Raw genomic sequence first — 18,734 nt, 5'->3', positions numbered from 1 at the left:
TTGTAAAGTGCAACGGAATCTGCTGCGCTATATAAGAAACTGTAAATAAATAAATAAATATGCCTAGCAGAAATTGATATTCCACTTGTTCCTAGTTATACTGGGAAAACAGATGGTAATGTCATCTATTTTTAAACAAGCGGAGGTTAGGTGGTCTCCTTGAGGTTTTAATAATGACCAAACTGGTCACCACAAGCTGTGAGAAGGTCCGTACCCCCTTGTGGTGCTTGAATCCGAATCTCTTTCTCCTTGTAAAGTAAAGGCAGTCAGTTGTAGTACAAGGCAAGGTAATTAACAAACTGGCAGCCACAAGTTGTGAGAAGGTCGGTAGCCCTTGGGGTGCTTGAATCCGAAACTCTTTCCCCTTGTAAAATAGTAGGCAATCAGCTTGTGTGGGTAAATAGCAATCCCTATGGTTGTAGAGAGTCCACCTTTAGACAGTATAGTCTCCTCCTAAAGTTGGTTGGTAACCCAGCCTTGTTCAAGCAGCAATCGTTTAGAATTCCTTTAGGCAAAGTGGTGAAGCACCTGACGAGATTCCCTGCCTTGTGGGGGCAGTGCAGTCAGCAGGTGGTCAGCGCTAATTACGCATGCGCAGCAACCCCTGGCGCCCAGCTCAGCACATCACAGGGACAGGCTCCTTTTGGAGCCCTGTTCCTGCGAGTGAGGGATGATACATCCCGCCATTAGGATCACATTTTACAATGCGCTCCTCGGCTGTAATATTCAGCCCAGAACGCATTGTAAATGTGATCATTGATAAATGGGTCCCTAAGTGGTTTATACAGGGAATGCAAACCATAGGTGACCTTAAACAACCTTAACTTACAGTTCAAGTAAATTCCACTTCATTTTTCTATAGAAAGTGTTATATACATACATATAAACACACCACTGATACATTTTTTAATTGGTTTTATTTCATTAACACACACATACTTTCCCACCCTTTGTGGCTATAAAATAACATTTATCCTGCCACGTAGGCTGATGAGGGGATGTGTTTTCGTATCACATCCCCTCACATGGTACCAAGGAGAGAATCATGGGGGGGGGGGGGGGGGGGGGGGGCGCTATTCAGTGGGGCGGTGTCTCATGTGCTCAGTAAGCTGTGATGCTGTAGAAATCAGGATATTGACAGGAACAGATCTAGTGATACAGCTACAATGGAGACATCATTGCACTGACGGATTGGGTCAGTCTTCCCAGCCTCCTTATAGTGGCAGGTGACAGTTTATAGTCTTAATCCCAGATTATGTGTCAGTGAGGTCTGAGTCAGGTAACAGGATAGCTGTGGAAAGTCATGTAACCAGAAGGCACGAGTGTCACTAGAGGGACACACAAACCACGTCACTAGAGGGACACAAGCCACGTCACTAGAGGGACACAAGCCACGTCAGACTGACACCAGTTCGCCCGCAGGCTGCACACTGTACTTCAGAGCAAGGTTAGAGAGACACTTGAATGGTGAGAAAGTGTTTCTAAGTTTCTGGATCATGATAGAAAAGTTCTGCACTGCAGTACTTTGAGGGGGCACTACAATTCTGGAGCTAAGCCTTCATTCATGGCTACTATGGATACTTATGGTGCAATGATTATGGAGGTGGTGTGTATACAAACTTTTGGTGGTATAGCTACATTTACTTTTTGACTAGCCCCGGTTCCTGGACAGGCCAGGGTATTTTTTGGCCAAACCCATTCTATCAGTGCCCCAATTTAAATTATTAAACATGAATTTATATATGTATGTATTTGATATGTGCTTACAAATCGGTTTAACCTTTTGAGTGCCAACATCTCTGTGAGAGATGCGCAAAATATCTGCTAAAATGCCAGCGTCGCTCACATTTGTAATATAAGTTAAAAAAAAAATGTTGTGTAAATAAAGATTATATTTCCTATACAATATAAACATTACCGGTCATTATGATGCATACATTTTTTTGACTGCCAATTTTCACACCTATTTAGACAAATTCACGTGGCACTCAAAGGGTTAATCTGAATTTTGAAATTTATGTCTGTGGTGATGTAGTAAGATTTTCTGGTTTCGGCGAAACGTGGGTATTCATCGGCTTCTAAACTGTATCTCATAGCACTTAAGTTACATTTGGCACAAAAACAAACACAGCAAAATGGGTAAGACACACATAAAACACAAAGTAATTGCTGTTGATTCATTTTATTGTCCTCAGTGTTTGTAAATACATTGTTTCTAATTTGAATGGCAGTGTTATTTTTTGATAGATATGACTAATACATTATAATACAGTTTTCTGTGATATGGTATGTATTCTAGATATAATTTAAGATGTTCTCAAAAAAAGTGTTGATTGTCAAAAAGTATGTGATATAAAATCGCTCATAAAATTACAAGGTAAATTACAAATGACAATTGAATAGTTAAATCAACTAAAATTGGAGGTATAAAACTATTGGCAGTTCTAAATAGTTCATCTTGGATATTAAAGTGTTTAATGACATTTTGGTTTGTAAATAATACACAAAATAAACTATATACACATTAAAAATGGTAATGCCCATATACTTATTATAAAGATTTGGTCATGTCATGATGGCCACCATACATTAGTGACATATTGCTACAATTTACCTATATCGAAATGGCCAGGTCGGGAATCAGAAAAATGAAACAAATTTACAAAATAAGTTAAAATAGTCAACTATGATATTAGCCCTATGATATAAGTAGGCAATTATAACTCAATTCCAATGTGAAAGGTTGCAGGGTAACTCAACCCAATTTACCTTGTACTGTACATGTCTTGGTGAACAGCGCGCCAAAATGGAACATGCTAGCGAGCCGGCAGGATGAACAAGTGCGGCTCCATCTGTAAGTAACCTTGTACAGTGATTACTGTATGCAAATGATTCTTGCAGAAATATTGTTTGCCAATTTCAATGGTCTGTACTTTCTTTACAAAGTGTAGCTCTGGTCTATTAGTGCAACAATAATTGTGTAATGATGCGGTACTTGTGTAATATCTGGGCGCCCGATGTGTTTGATTGTATGCCTTAACTTAAGGCATACAATCAGATGCGATAGACGCGATTTTTCCAAAGTATTCAATGTTAAATGGTCCTGTTCATACCCCCACTATCCAAGTGGGCATGGAGTTGATTTCATATAGCGTGGCGAGCGCAGCGAGCCACCGAGCCTGAAGCGTAAGGACGCGGATTACTTAAAATGTATTCCGCGTCCCCTCGCGGGGCTCGCCACGCTATATAAAATCAACTCCATGCCCACTTGGATAGTGGGGGTATGAACAGGACCATTTAACATTGAATCCTATGGAAAAATCGCATCCATCGCATCGTATGCGATGCAATCGACGTGATTTTTCCGACCCGATCAAATAATCGGGCGCCCAGATATTACACAAGTACCAATGATGCAACGCTTGGCTCCTCACTCCCAATTACTGTTACATTCAAAATAAAAAAAAAGTAAAACACAATAAAAAATTTTTTTTTTTAACTATATATAAAACGGAAGCCAATTTTACGTGGATTTAAAAATGCATTTTATTTAATCCACTTAATACAAAAACTGTTTAACACCTTAGAAAATTTGAAACACTTTTATTTATTTGTTTGTTGCTTCCTCTATCACAAATTGGTGAATAATATAAGTACACTAAGATCTGAAGTTCTGTTTCAAACATTCACAATAAATGACTACTGATTTTTTTTTTCATATAGTGTAACCTATAGTTGTTGTTTTTTTTTTACATTGTACATATTTAATACTGAGCACAGTGCTCCCTGGTGTAATGCTTTCCGTATTACAGAATATATAGGTTACCACTATATTCTTTTGTGCTCACTCTGGGATTCACTCCTAAATTATAAAAAGGCCTGTTATGAAATAGGCATTAATCATTATATCTCTTTGGAGCAGCAAAGATTCCAAAAAATACTGAAGGTGTTCAATAGTATTAAATACTATTAAACGAGACACTGAAGGGGTCTGTTTATCATACCTTTATTTCTACAAATGTAGCTCAAAAAATTGACACTCATACCATCAGGACCATTTATTATAAAAGGTAATACTGGAGAAATGAATGACCTACTGCAGTGGTTCTCAAAGACCTCAGGACCCCACACAGTTCACGGTTTCCAGGTTACTCGGCAGGTGCACAGGTGTATTCATTACTCACTGACACATTTGAAAAGATCCACAGGTGGAGCTAATTATTTCACTATTGATTCTGTGAGGAAACCTGCAAAACATGCACTGTGTTAGGGGGGGGACCGAGTTTGAGAACCTGTGATCTACTGCTTACTTTTCTGTCCTCATTTGGCTGGTTGTATGGAGATCAAAATTCATCATGCTCCAAAAATACTACATGAGCCCCTGTAAACACACAGGTACTAGCCAGTCAGTCTGGGCAGTGCTAAATTTCATTGCTACTGAAGTAGCTGTGATAAGGACAGCATGGATCTGAAAATCAGCTGTCTCCACACTGGAGCAATCTTCAATTGTCCTTTTGTTTCACTATCCACCACTGCTAATCCCAGCAAGTTGGATACTAAATTTGCACTGCCAGCAGTGTTTAAGGAGTGAACCCCCCAAATTGAGGAAATTATGTCATGCTGTATCTTAGAGAAGGAATCTATTTGCATTTTGCAGGAGGATACCTTAGTTGTGTTGTTGTCATACAGGTTTTTGTAGTAGAAAGTAGTCTAGCAGAAAGGTCGTTGATCCATGATATGAAGAACTGGGTATTCCATGGATTAGCATAAAAACATTACTATACAAAAGTGGCAGCTTAACTGAAAAGTAAAAGTCTAGTTGATAAATCAATGTATTATGGTGCAGAATTCCTCCTAAGGACAATGTGCAGAACAGATGGGGATTCACCTTCCTTGTGAGCAGCTATACCCATGTCCTCTGACGTGGAACGACCTCTGATTCCATGGGACTCCTGGATGGGATGAGCACTTGACCAGTACGCAGATTCAAACCTGAACTCCTGTATCCTTGAATGTAGGTCTTTCAACTGCGACAGCAACCTCTGGTCTTGTAGTCTCATCTCAGACTAGGATAAGAAATAAATACTTTTTTTTTAAATTGGCATCATGCCTTAATTGCAATTAGGCAGAGTGATTAGACATTCTATTAGTTTTTTTTTTTTTAAATATCTCAATGTCTGAACATGGGAATTAAGCCAAGAAAGGATCTATGTTGTTTCTTTAAGCTAGATATTTTTGTTACTGATTTCCTTAACATGTTTCTTATCCATACAAGGGCAGATTTTGACTTGCAGACAATGTTGATGTTCACAAAGGGAAGCAATATTTTTACTACTGCCTGTTCAAGAAAATCTCTAAAAACGTGAATGGCACAAGCGGTTTACTGTGTGTACACAGTAGTTTGACATATAATTGGCCATCCCTGGGCAGTGACTGTGGGGTGACTTTTCAGATACATGGAGAGGCACTGTTTATGGCAGGGTGGAGGGAGGGTAATGACTTGGCGACTCCCCCCTTCCCCCGTAACTGATCATGAATCCCGCTGTGGCACACAGCGGCCCCCTCTCACCATGGAGCCAGCTGCACCTGCTGCAGAGCTTATCCTCATCCTTAACCAACTATCCCCCAGCCCAGTGCCCCATTTAACCAACCATGCCCCGTCTCCAGCTCAGTGCCCCATCTAACCAAATATCCCATATCCCAGTGCCGCCCCCCCCCCCATATCACCATCCATTCCCTCTCCCCAGCCTGCCTGGCCCTGCCTTCTACTCTGCCATACCCCTCCCCATCTTCTATTCTGACCTCAAACCGCCCCCTCCCCCTCCCCTTTATTCTGGCGGAGTGCTGGGGGGCCCTTTCAAAATTTTGCTATGGGGCCCTGACAGGTCTAATTACGCCCTTGGGTATCACCTAGATGGGTACTTGTGTATTATCAGGACGCCCAATTTGCCTAGGTACGTCGCCGTCATACAGATCGCATAGCATGCGATGGTACTTATTAAATTTCACGGCACTCCTGGCCGCGGAACGTATCGCATGCAAATCGCATGCAAGCACATGCAATTTTATCGTGTGCGATGCGATTTAGCACACCCCCACTATCCACATCGATGCAATGTGATTTAGCACCCCCCCACTATCCACGTCGCCCCAAAGCGTGGCAGGCAGACACGGAACGTGTCCTCAGACCTTTTCATACCCCCAGTATCCACGTCGGCGCGGAGTTGATTTTATAAAGTGTGGCGAGCGGACGCGGAATGAACGTAAAGTAATTTGTGTGTGCTCGCTGACGTGGATAGTGGGGATATGAAAAGGTCGGGAGGACGCGTTCTGTGTCTGCTCGCCATGCTCCGGGGTGACGTGGATAGTGAGGGTGTGCTAAATCGCATTGCATCACATTGACGTGGATAGTAGGGGGTGTACTAAATCGCATTGCATGCGATTTGCGTGTGATGCGATCGTGGCCAGGGCTGCAGTGAAAATGAACTAGTACCATCGCATCCCATGCAAAATGGCATGCAATGCGATGCAATCTCTCTACGCAGAATAGGGCACTAAGCTATTTGCTTAGTGGGCGCTCTGATAATACACAAATACCCCTAGATGTATGTAGGAGTGAATGCAGCAGGCATCCATTTTCATAGTCAGCCACATCCCCCATAGGTTTTCTATGGTCCATGCAATACAGCCAGATTTACCAACATCAGAGGTTAGGTCCTTAGCTACCACCATCTGCAGATTGCGGATGTAATTATGGAGGGTTCCCTCCGCTAGCAATGGCTGCCATGGCACATCACTGGTATGGGCTCCTTTTGGAACACCTGTCAAATCATACATGGCACCAATGTAATCTAATATCGCATTGCAAATACGATCAATGATAAATGGGCCCCTAACTGGTTGCCTCTTAGCACTAGGCAGCCTCTGTGCCAGTGCCCCTCACCCCTCGCTTTCCATTTTATCCCTAGAAAAGGTGGAGTATGTCACATGTCCATGCTCTCTCTCTATTCTTTCTTGTCTGGTGTGTTATTAGTGAAACTGCACACATCATGCTCCAACATTACTCCCGTCTGTCTGCATGAGATCTCCTACTGTGTGGCCAGGGGTCGGGTGGGATGTGTGTCTCTCACTAGGGATGCAATGTGGTAGCAGCGTGTGTGATGCATTATTAGACGGTAGAAAGATGATCCGTCCCAGCTCTAATCTTACCAGCTCCCTCCTCAGCCAGGACAGGGCGGGTCCCAGAGGCATCTCCATCCTACTCTGCCAGCTGCTGGGGATCTCTGCCTGCCGAGTGCCACCAGCTGTTACTGGAGATTCGTCCCCACCCCCTCCCGTGTAGGGGTATCACGGCATTTGGGAAGCCTGCTGATAAAATGAGTGCATGAATGAAGACCGGGAGAACAAATCCATCTGATTCGGGAAAGTATCTCACCACGATACACGTCCAAGCTAGGATAAAGGTGTAAGATGGCGGTACCCATTAAGGGCACGATGACACTTCTGCCACATCTGACCGGCCGGGGGCGCTGCCAAACCAGTCTCCTCCCACATGGTCCATGATGGAGCTGCTGTCCTGCGCTGTCTCCTAGGTTATTATCCTTCCACCACATCAGCCGTCTCATCTAGGACTAGAGAAGCCTAGCCATGCTCACATCTCTCTAATCTGAATGCCATGGTGGCGGCGCTGTGTTTGGCACCCTGCACACACACACACGCCAGGGCATGGCTGCCCGCACAGCAGCGCCGCGGTGACGATGCAAGGTGCCCCCGGGTGTGCACAGGTCAGTGGCTGCTGTGTCACTTGTGCATGGTGTTGTGATATGTGTATGCAGCGGTGCCCGGGGGTTGCACAGTCTCTTTGTTCAGGATAGGTCTAGTATATGGTGCACATGAGTGCTGCATGCAGCTTAAAGGTCTGTAGATAGATGCTAAAGAGGTGGTGGCAGGAATAAAGTTGCATGCTTTGTCTGGTACATAATAAATATGCATGTAGGGGCGGTGTGCAATAAAGGGTTGTTTTTATTATGTGTGGTTACTAGCTTGGAGTGCTCAGTGGGGTGGAGGTAGTACAGGGGACTACCACACACAGGTGAGGGCTGCTGTACAGTATAGCTAATGCCACCATTTATTTCTCAGCTGTATCTGCCTACAGCGCTGCCTTCCAATGATTCTGTTGGTGAGGTTTTGTCTGTAAATTATAATGTGGCTGCTAGGATCTGATGCTTATTTGTATCTGTTATAAAGGACATTACTGTATTAAATGTAGGCTGTGTGTTGTTTTAACGCTTGCATAGTGATTAGAATTGTATGTCTGGTAGGCTGTGCCGTGGTACTTGTATATTTGTGTGTACATTGTTGTGTGATTGTTTGGTATTATAGATCCTCGCCTAATTGACCTGTGTTTGGGTGGATAGTGGTAGTACTATGTGGTGCTGAATGGATAGCTCCCAGCTCATCTCTAGCCACCACGACTGTGATAGGTGTAATACAGTATCTGTCGGTGACAAGCACTTACAAGCCCCCCTGTGAGACCCAGAAACAGCTGCCAGCTCTGCTAGTGGTACAGTAATACTGCTTTAACATATTATTCATTTTAGGTGAAATATTACATTCCACCACCTTATGGGAACTTGGATTTGAGAGGTTTGGTACAATTTCTGCAATTCCAATTATCACAAAGTATTCAAGATCATTATTTCTTTCATATAGGCTAACCAGTACAATATAATTCACATCAGTTCACAAAGTCTATAGTCCATACAACAAACACAGTTGATTCAATCAGAAGTCCTTTAACCTACCAGTATGTTTTTTTTTCTTATCCTGTGGTTATACACTGGACAACCTATACAAACACAAGGACTGCAGACAACATTCATATTAAAGGGTTAAGGTGCATACACACAGAACGATTTGGGAAATGATCCATTATGGTTAAGATTTCCTCCGAACTCCTCGACAAACGATTTGGTGTCAAATAGTGAACGATTGTACAAATGATTACACATGAACGATCAACTTTTAATGATGGTGGAGGGGAGTGGGATCCAGTCAGTCAGCTTTTACCTATTCGTTCATGCACATGAAATATTTTGAACACATTGCAAAAGATTGGTGTATTATCTTTTGCCTGCATGAAAGATCATAGACCTCTATTAATGAGCGGCAGGTACGCGCATCAGCATCAATATCGTTCATACACATGGAACGATTTAAATGATTGGTCATTCCGATCGATCATGAATGCCCGCATTGTATGCCAAATCTTTCAGTGTGTATGCACCTTTCAATAAACAAACAAACCCCTATGTTAAAATGAAAGTACACATGAGCATGGATGTACAGGATGGATGCAAAATTTTTTTTTTTGTAGAACAGATTGCCATTGGTACCTGCTGCCAGCTCAAACAATTTTTATGAATGAACTACATTTATTTTTTTCAAAAAGTGAGGTTAACTTTGAGGCTTAATTAATACAAAATCTAATACAGGGATGGGGAACCTTTGGCCCTCCACATGTTGTTGAACTACACTTCCCAGCATGCCCTGCTACAATTTTGCTATTTGGCCATGCAAAAACTGTTGAAAGCATGCTGGGATGTGTAGATCAACAACAGCTGGAGGGTCGAAGGTTCCCCATTCCTAATCTAATACTTTAAATAAACAAAACATTCTTTATAACATTTCACATGTTTAGAATATAGTTTGCTTTAATTGTATATCAATGGCTGGGCTGATAATGTAATTGTGTACTTGTGTACTAGCACGGCGCCCATCGCATCGCAGACCATAAGTCATGCGATGGTATGCGATTTGATGTTGCGCGATGGCAGCCGATGTTATACAATTTTAAATTGTATACAATCGAATTGTATGCCATTGTATCGCATATACAATGGTATGCGATTTAAAATTGTATAAGCACCCTAAAGGGTTTTCCCATGTTAAAAGTGGCCCCTATAAGTTAATTAAACGTGTTGGGTGCTTACTATGTTAAAAGCACCCCCACTATCAACGCCAACCTGAAGCGTGGCGAGCGCAGCGGTACGCGTCCTACGACCTTTTCATACCTCCACTGTCCACGTTGGCGTGGAGTTCATTCTCTATAGTGTGGCGAGCGCAGCGAGCCCGAAGCGTGGCGAGCCCCGCGGAATACATGTAAAGTAATACGCGTCCGTTCGCCACACTATATAAAATCAACTCTGCGCCGATGTGGATAGTGGGGGTATGAAAAGGTCGTAGGACGCGTATTGCCGCCCCACACCACGCTTCGGGTTGACGTTCATAGTGGGGGTGGCGTGGGGGTGCATTTAACATTGTAAGCCCCCATTAGGGTGCTTATACAATTAAACATCGTATAGGGGGCTTATACAATTTAAAATCGCATCGCAGTGTATCGGGTGTATGGCATGAGATGGCATGCGATTATATGTCGTGCGACCTAATATCGTGGGCGCCGTGCTAGTACACAAGTACCTGTAATTGCAATGAAATAGTGAGGCAAACAAGGACTTATGAAGCACTTATGGAATTTGTGTGACATTATAGATTTTAAAAACCTCCGAACAGTAGTCAGGTTTATAACTGGAAATTTTACAACTCCCTATCTTTATTTCTTCCCCACTCAGCTGCAGTTTGAAGCAGTTCCTTGAGCCCAGGATGTTCCACACCAGAGTCTATCAATGGCTTCTTCATACACCTTGGAGCTAAGAGAACTTGGTATAAGACCTACTGCAGATGGCCAAATCCATCATGGTTGCTCAGCTACCATCAGAGGTTTTGAGAACCCATCCTATGAAGAAATTAGAGAGACCAACTTTGGTCAAGATTCCCAAGATATCCAAGGTTCAAGTCCTGCGTCAGAGGTTAGAGGATGGCTTGCAAAGGAGAATGGATCTCCTCACTCTGAGGATTGTCAAGAACCAGAATTACCAAATCATTCTGTGGATTATGGTTTCATGTGTTCTTTAGTCCTATTGGTCAGTGGCATAATACTTGTGGCAGTAGCATATACAATACCACGGGAAGTGCGGGTCAGCCCTGATTCTGTGTCCGCACGTGAGATGGAGCGGTTAGAGCTTTATTATGCACATCTTGGCTCACACTTGGACAAATGCATTATTGCTGGATTAGGTTTGCTCACCTTAGGGGGCACACTCCTCTCCATGCTACTTATGGTCTCCATATGTAAAGGAGAGCTGTACCGCAGAAAGAAATTCACTGTGGCCAGAGGACCAAGGACAAAATACGGTTCTCTCAATCTGAGAATGAGACAAATGACTACAGAGGGTGGGCAGGTATTGGTGGAACACGAGGTCCTTGAAATGACAACCAATGTTACACAACCACAACAGGAGCCTTGAATGTATTGATAACACTTCATAATATGATAGCGGACAGGAGGTTTCAGTTCCAGATGAGCAAATATTCTAGTATAGTGGCATTAATGTTTAATGAGGTCAGATTATTCCAGGCCTGAGAGATGCCTTCTGTTCCAATCTCAGTAACAATGGGGAGGGGGGGGGGGGGGGGGGTGGGGGGTGGTGGTAAAAAGGTAGAAAACTGCTCTCATGGGTCTATATTATAGATCAGGCATCCTGTAGCCTGGCAACTGCCATGGTACTACTACTCCCAGCATAACAAGGGTACTGACCTCTAGAATGTTATGAATAAGAGAATGTGGTCTCATTGGTGCTTCATGCAGACCAGAGATTTTGAGAATTGTTACGTGTGCACATTTATTTAATAGTTGGAGTCACTTCTTGTTAACATTAGCATTGTTAATCTTGGTTTAAAAGTGTTTTTTTTTTTTTAAGATTGTGCAAGTTGCATCATTCAAGAGTTATTTAAAAGAAATGTTTTGTAAAAACATGATTGGTAGGGTACAATTTACTCTTACAGACAGGAAGGAAGGGTTGTGTATTTTTGCCATTAATAGGACACATTTTGCCAGTTAAAAAGCGATACAAATTTACTACACCCCCTAACATTACAATTTATGAAAACTGTCAATATTCTACCAATAGATCTTCAAAGATGCAAGTATTAAGGTGTGTACACACGGTACGATACGGTAGATGCATACACACAGTGCCATATAGTGCGATATATCGCAGATTGTATGGGAGTGAGCCTCTCGTATGAACATGTGATGCAATTCTGGCTAGAAAGCACACAATCTGCCAACAGATGCAGGTGACATAAGTATTTATTGTGCAGTGGAGCATATTTGTGATGCCACAGTTGATCCTACTTCCAAACCAGTCCTACAATCTAGGTGGTGTTACTGATCAATAAATAAAGTGCCTATAGGTACCAGACACCAGGAAATTTATGGCACAATACAACTAAGTTTCAGATCCATTCTCTGCAAGCTGTACATATGTTGGGCTTGTTTATACCCTAATTTGCAGTGTGAGCGTTGCATTTAGTCCTAAAAAATGTAAACACAGATATGGAAAGAGTAAGTGGGAGCATTTGACATGATACTGCTATTGCTGCATAGCACATGGTTAATTACTAAAGTCTACACAGAGCCATAGCAGGGAGCAATTAAATAAAATTATATTTGGTGATAAGCGCATCAAAAACTTGCCTTTAAAAAAAAAAAAAAAAAAAAAATTGTAGTGGGAACACTAATACCGCTTTCACACTGCCCAAACGGTTAAAAAAAATGGTATTTTAAAACGGTATTTAAAACGGGTCTGAGCCTTGACATTGCACTAGATTACCGTTTTAAATACCATTCACATCAGTGAACCCGTTTCAAGGCAGAATATGTATTGCGGTCTACAGATGTGGTTACGGATCAATATTGTAAAATAACAGTGGTTTTATTCACATTAACAAGTGATAAAAAAGCGCTGTATCATACAATGAAAAGGAGTCAAAGTCTTTAAACCGGTGATTTTAAAGTGGAAGGGAGTTGTAGGGAGCTGGCGTCCCTACTCCCTACAGTGCACAGTACTCCCTGATACCTTAAGTACAGTCCAAAGTCTTAGCGCTGGTCCCTCGCCGAAAATTTCCGTCCCTCGCTGCCGCTTCCTGGCAAATATCCCTGTCTTCCTCTGAAAAACCTGCACACAGACCAGAGCTCCACAACCAAATACGCTCCGGGTGCCGTCATCATCTGGCATCCCGGGAACTAGCGGAGGCTGTTTAGAAGCTCCGGCCAGTAGTCAGGCGCCCGCCCCTCTGGGAGATCAGCGAAGCATCACAACTTAGCCGAATCTCTGCTGACTGACTCCACTGCACCCGGCATATTAGCCAGGAAGCGGGAACCGAGGGACGGAAATTTCGGCGAGGGATCAGCGCTAAGACTTTGGACTGTACTTAAGGTATCAGGGAGTACTGTGCACTGTAGGGAGTAGGGACGCCAGCTCCCTACAACTCCATTCCACTTTAAAATCACCGGTTTAAAGACTTTGACTTCTTTTCATTGTATGATACAGCGCTTTTTTATCACTTGTTCATATGAATAAAACCACTGTTATTTTACAATATTGATCCGTAACCACATCTGTAGACCCGCAATACATATTCTGCCTTGAAACGGGTTCACTGATGTGAATGGTATTTAAATGGAATTTAAAACGGTAATCTAGTGCAATGTCAAGGCTCAGACCCGTTTTAAAATACCATTTTTTAAAACGTTTAGGCAGTGTGAAAGCGGTATTATTATTTCAATAAGCTTAAACTCATTAACTTCCCAGCTATGGAATGACAAATACCAGCAAGCTCCTAAAGTCAAGGGCTGAAAAGTCATACAATGTGAAGTATACAGAGCTGCATCAGCTAAAGAACATCAGTGTCCTACCAGCCTACATACAGAACAAGTTGTGTATGTGAACATTATTTTAGTAGGAAGATGTTATTAAGTATGCATCACCACAGTACATATACTGTATAAACTGTTTGGTACTCTTTACCTAGAACGGCGCCCATCGGGGTGATCGCGGGATCGCGGGCAGTACATAAGCGGCCGCGACGCGATGCCCGCGATCACCGCGATTTTCCCATAGGGAACAATGTTAAAAAGTCAGATTGACCGCGATTTTGCATTCAATGCCTCAATGCCCGCGATTTTACCATAGGAATCAATGTTAAATGGGCTACAGAGCCCAAATAGGCTCAATTAACCCTTAAATGTCACCCCAATTTTTTGACGCCACCCCACGATCCACGCCAACCCGAAGCGTGGCGAGCGCAGCGAGCCCGCGAGGGGCGGCGGTACGCGTCCTCCGACCTTTTCATGCCCTACTATCCACGTCGGCGTGGAGTTGAGAATAGAATAGTGTGGCGAGCGCAGCGAGCCACCGAGCCCGAAGCGTGGCGAGCGCAGCGAGCCCCGCGAGGGGACGCGGATACCTTCACAGTTATACGCGTCCCCTCGCGGACTTCACAGGTGTCCGTGGCGACGCCGACACCTGTGAAGCCCGCGAAGGGACGCGTTTACCTGTGAAGGTATCCGCGTCCCCTCGCTGCGCTCGCCACACTATTCTATTCTCAACTCCACGCCGACGTGGATAGTAGGGCATGAAAAGGTCGGAGGACGCGTACCGCCGCCCCTCGCGGGCTCGCTGCGCTCGCCACGCTTCGGGTTGGCGTGGATCGTGGGGTGGCGTAAAAAAATTGGGGTGACATTTAAGGGTTAATTGGGTCTATTTGGGCTCTGTAGCCCATTTAACATTGATTCCTATGGGAAAATCGCGGGCATTGAGGCATTTTACATTAAAATCGCGATCAATTAGGCTTTTTAACATTGTTCCCTATGGGAAAATCGCGGTCATCGCGGGTACACGATTTTGATGTACCCGCGATTTACCCGCGATGACCGCGATTTTTTACCCCCGACGCCCGCGATTCTGATCGCGGGCGCCGTTCTAGGTAAAGAGTACCCTCTGTTTTAACAAGTTACAGCAGGGAAGCATTGTAGGTACTGGGGCACAAGCATTAAGACTGAATCATAGATACTTTACAGTTATGCTAGTAGATGTTTGAGAGTCTCCAAACAGAGATTATAGAGGCTAATACAATAGACACAAGACTATTGTAAATCTAAAAATAATTTAAGGGGGGGGGGGGGGTCAAGTATGGTCTTAGATTGCTAGAAATAAAAATGTGAAAGCAATATGGGCCATGTGGGTTTTATCGGTCAGGTTCTAAGTTTGATCATTTATGTGAGAGATCGCAAATTTGAAGCAATATTGTATAATGGAGAACAAGAAAATATTAGTGTAAAAACTGAGCCATAACAAAAAGGAGTACGGGGTACGGGTACGGATCAAAGGGTTGACCCATAGAAGGTCAGCAATCAATAGGCAAACCCCATATTGTCGACAGGGTCAAAAGGTTGACAGGATAGTTGACATGTAAAATGGTGGACATAAAGGCATATATTCAATGTGGCTGGCGAGGGGGTTTCCATGGTGAGGATGGCTTGTTATCGGCGAGGATTGCCAAAAACAAGCCATCCTTGCCGTTTAACCCCTCTCCCTATTCTATATGTTCTGGGGGAATCCTCGCCGTCCTCTGACTTCACCCGAACGGCGAGGTTTGTGGCTAATGGAGATGCAGCAAGTCCGTTGGATATAGCCGCAAGCTTTGCCTCTTTTGACGACCGCACATGCAGTTTCCACTGGCTTCTTACAAATAGCGAGGTTGAAATGGCGAGTACAGGGCGTTAGTTGAATACTGAGGGCGGGCTATGAGGGCGAGCAATAGGCACTGCTCGCCGTCATAGCTATCCTGATCGGCATTGAATATACCCCAGAAAGTAAAAAAAATAATAATTAAAATTTTTTTTTTAAAATCTTTTTAATTTTGTACACAGTAACACCCCAATAAGTGTAGCACTGTGCTCGGAATACTTTTAGCATTGTAGCTTCCTCCACTACTGCTGCGCTTGGCATTTGTTACAATGACCAATTGTAGTCCACGTGGATGGTATGAAAAAAAAAGTTTAAAATTTAAAAAACTGCATTGACTATTTGGACCTGTTGATGTTAGACACAGACAATCTTTTACTTGTCAACCAGTACTTGTTTAGTTTCACGGCGGCAGATGCGATATCGCATACGATTTCATCTGATTTTGTACCTGTTCAAAACCCTACTATCCACTACGCATGGAGTTGATTTTATAGTGTGGTGAGCGTGGCAAACCCCGCGATGGGACGTGGATTACTTGACATGTATTCGGCGTCCCCTTGCGGGGCTCGCTGCGCTCACCACAGAATACATGTAAAGTAATCGGCGTCCCCTCGCCACACTATATAAAATCAACTCCATGCGTAGTGGATAGTGGGGTTATGAACAGGTAAAAAATCAGATTGCATGCGATATATCTGCCGCCGTGAAACTAAACAAGTACCTGAGGTACTTGTGTATTATCACGGCACCCCCGATATTGATTGCGCAATGTTTTTATCGCATGCCATACACCCGATGCACTGCGATGCGATTTTAGCCCCCTATTCAATTAAAAATTGTATAAGCACCCTAATGGGTGCTTACAATGTTAAATGCACCCCCACTATAAACGTGAACCCGAAGTGTGGCGAGCGGCGGCGGTACGTGTCCTAGGACCTTTTCATACCCCCACTATCCACGTCGGCGTGGAGTTGATTTTATAAAGTGTGGCGAGTGCAGCGAGCCACCGAGCCCCGCGAGGGGACGCGTATACCTGTGAAGTTATGCGCGTCCGCTCGCCACACTTTATAAAATCAACTCCACGCCGGTTCGTAGATAGTGGGGGTATGAAAAGGTCGTAGGACGCGTACCGCTGCGCTCGCCACGCTTCGGGTTCACGTTTATAGTGGGGGGTGGCGTGGGGGTGCATTTAACATTGTAAGCACCCATTAGGGTGCATTTAACATTGTAAGCACCCATTAGGGTGCTTATACAATTTTTAATCGCATTGTATGCCATATACAATGCCATACAATTTTAAAATTGTATGACATTGTACAACATCACGCGATATCGCATGCCTTATGTATGCGATGGGCGCCGTGATAATACACAAGTACCGTACCTGTCAACCTTATACCAGTTGACCTAATGTGTTGTCCAAAGGGGGACGACTGTATTAAGGTTGGCCTATCATCCTGATACCTTTGATTTGTGGTACAGCAGGTAACGCTATAAAAAAAGGTGCTTTAAAACGGGTTGCATACAATGATTTTCTGGGGCTGTGATAGACTGTCAATACCTGTAAACATTTACTCTAGCACTCATTTGGACATATTTATTGAGCCGCTTTCACAATTAACCTAGTGCAGATTCTTTCACTGTACTGCCAGACTGTCAATACCAGCATGTCAGCGCAGTGTCTCCATGCTGGCTCATAATGAAATTACCATGTGAGCCTCCCTGAGCAATACTAATAAGGTCATTAGTGAAAATTAGATCCGTGGTTTCTTTAGCACAAATGTTAGCATTATGAAATTCTCTTTAAGGTTCCCTTGTAAGAATAGCACTCTCTCCTTCGGTTCAACTGACAATTATTTCCAGGCTGCAGGCTCATATGCACTCCTCATTTTAAGCCCATAGGCAAAAATTAGATTTACTTTTTAAAAGGCAAAAGATTTCGAAAGTAGGTTCATAGGGTGTCGTTATGCTTATTTTATCCCACAATTGAATTTGACTTTTTTATTTCCTGTAAGATTGCGGTCCATACCTGCCTTTTGCACAAACCAAGTACAAATGTAACAAAAGACATAAGTAATACAGTAGTGGCAGTTAATAAAGATAGTCATGATGCCTCTCACACTCATGATTCATTTTGTACAGTTAATGAAGCTGAAAAAGACACAAGTCTATTACAGCTATCAGTTGACAGCGTTAAAAGACTGCGTTTATCCAGAGGATGATAACACAATACAGCCAGTCACTAGTGCACAAGGCAATGTGTGGCACTCCAGCTGCTATGGAACTACACATCAGGGTAGGATTACATGGGAACGGATATCAGTAGATGAGTGCGGGAACAAACACGGTTAGTGTAGAATTTGATACTGGTCTGGTTTGATGTGAAAGAATAGTCCCAAATCATATTTCCCAGGGAAATGTGATTTACTTAAATAGAAAACAGGACTATGCCACACATCAACCCAGCATAAAGTCTACCCCCTTTCCAGGTTTCCTCTATGTCCTTCATCAGTTGTCGTCATCTCCTATAGAACACTACCCAAACAATCAGGATTTTCCACCTGCATGCAGCCCTGCAGGACTACAGAGGGTAGTGTAAAACTCCAATTATGAGTTTCCAACTAATAGAAATGTCCAAATATTCTTAAGGAAGTTTAGCTTCAACCAGGGTCCTTAGGATTTAGCCAATCAAATGCAATTCATAATTGTCCTGCAATGTTAGTTTGCAAAACGTTAAGCTTTCCTAAGCTACTATTAAAACTTACATTGTAAAACACATGACTTGCAAATAAGCCAGAAATAATTTCTGTTATTGACAAATTGCTAAAGAATCTGAGAAGAATTATTTTTATGTGGGATCTTAAAACATGTATTTGGTGCTTTACTGATTAGAATTCTTCTGGAAGGCAGGACCAACACTGATCTTCTAAAGTTTGTTGCTACAGTATCTCTAGTCACAGACTAAGGGCGGAATGTAATACCACCCGAGGTCGGCAGCTGTGCTAGATGCTGGAAGAACTCCAATGCTTTTTTTTTTTTTCTGAAAGGGGCAATCGCTTACAAGGAATGGTTTTGCATTGT

At 43.2% G+C, this 18,734-nt stretch overlaps 2 protein-coding genes across 11 annotated transcripts in view; one reads left to right on the top strand and one right to left on the bottom strand.

Moving 5' to 3' along the window:
- Positions 1–7,930, bottom strand: part of RAD21L1 (RAD21 cohesin complex component like 1) — a 77,339-nt gene extending 69,409 nt beyond the window's left edge. For 2 of the 9 annotated variants that reach the window (XM_083146652.1, XM_083146657.1), the window contains exons 1-2: positions 7,210–7,930; positions 4,889–5,066 (exon numbers count right to left, since the gene is read on the bottom strand). The gene's annotated coding sequence lies outside the window, so the exon portion shown is untranslated. The remainder of the gene's footprint in view (positions 1–4,888; positions 5,067–7,209) is intronic. The other 7 variants (XM_083146650.1, XM_083146653.1, XM_083146644.1 and 4 more) reach the window with 6 other exon arrangements.
- TMEM74B (transmembrane protein 74B) lies at positions 7,107–12,697 on the top strand. Of its 2 annotated transcripts, none has more exons than XM_083146659.1 (2): positions 7,107–7,592; positions 10,632–12,697. In XM_083146659.1, the coding sequence occupies exon 2, from the start codon at positions 10,686–10,688 to the stop codon at positions 11,364–11,366; it is 681 nt and encodes a 226-aa protein (XP_083002785.1). In that variant the 5' UTR covers positions 7,107–7,592; positions 10,632–10,685; the 3' UTR covers positions 11,367–12,697. The 2 variants fall into 2 exon arrangements, with proteins under 2 accessions (XP_083002785.1, XP_083002784.1); XM_083146658.1 differs by having other exon boundaries at positions 7,108–7,784; positions 10,632–12,696.
- Positions 12,698–18,734: the final 6,037 nt, after the last annotated feature.

Source organism: Crinia signifera, chromosome 6 (genome assembly GCF_055691185.1).
Source record: "Crinia signifera chromosome 6, ASM5569118v1, whole genome shotgun sequence".
NCBI classification, from domain to species: Eukaryota; Metazoa; Chordata; class Amphibia; order Anura; family Myobatrachidae; genus Crinia; species Crinia signifera.
The sequence above is the reverse complement of the archived record's forward strand: the minus strand, read 5'-3'. Positions and strand labels throughout refer to the sequence as shown.

Excerpts from the sequence above, each read along its gene's own strand:
- TMEM74B (XM_083146659.1), top strand. The coding sequence starts at position 10,686 with ATGGCTTCTTCATACACCTTGGAGCTAAGAGAACTTGGTATAAGACCT.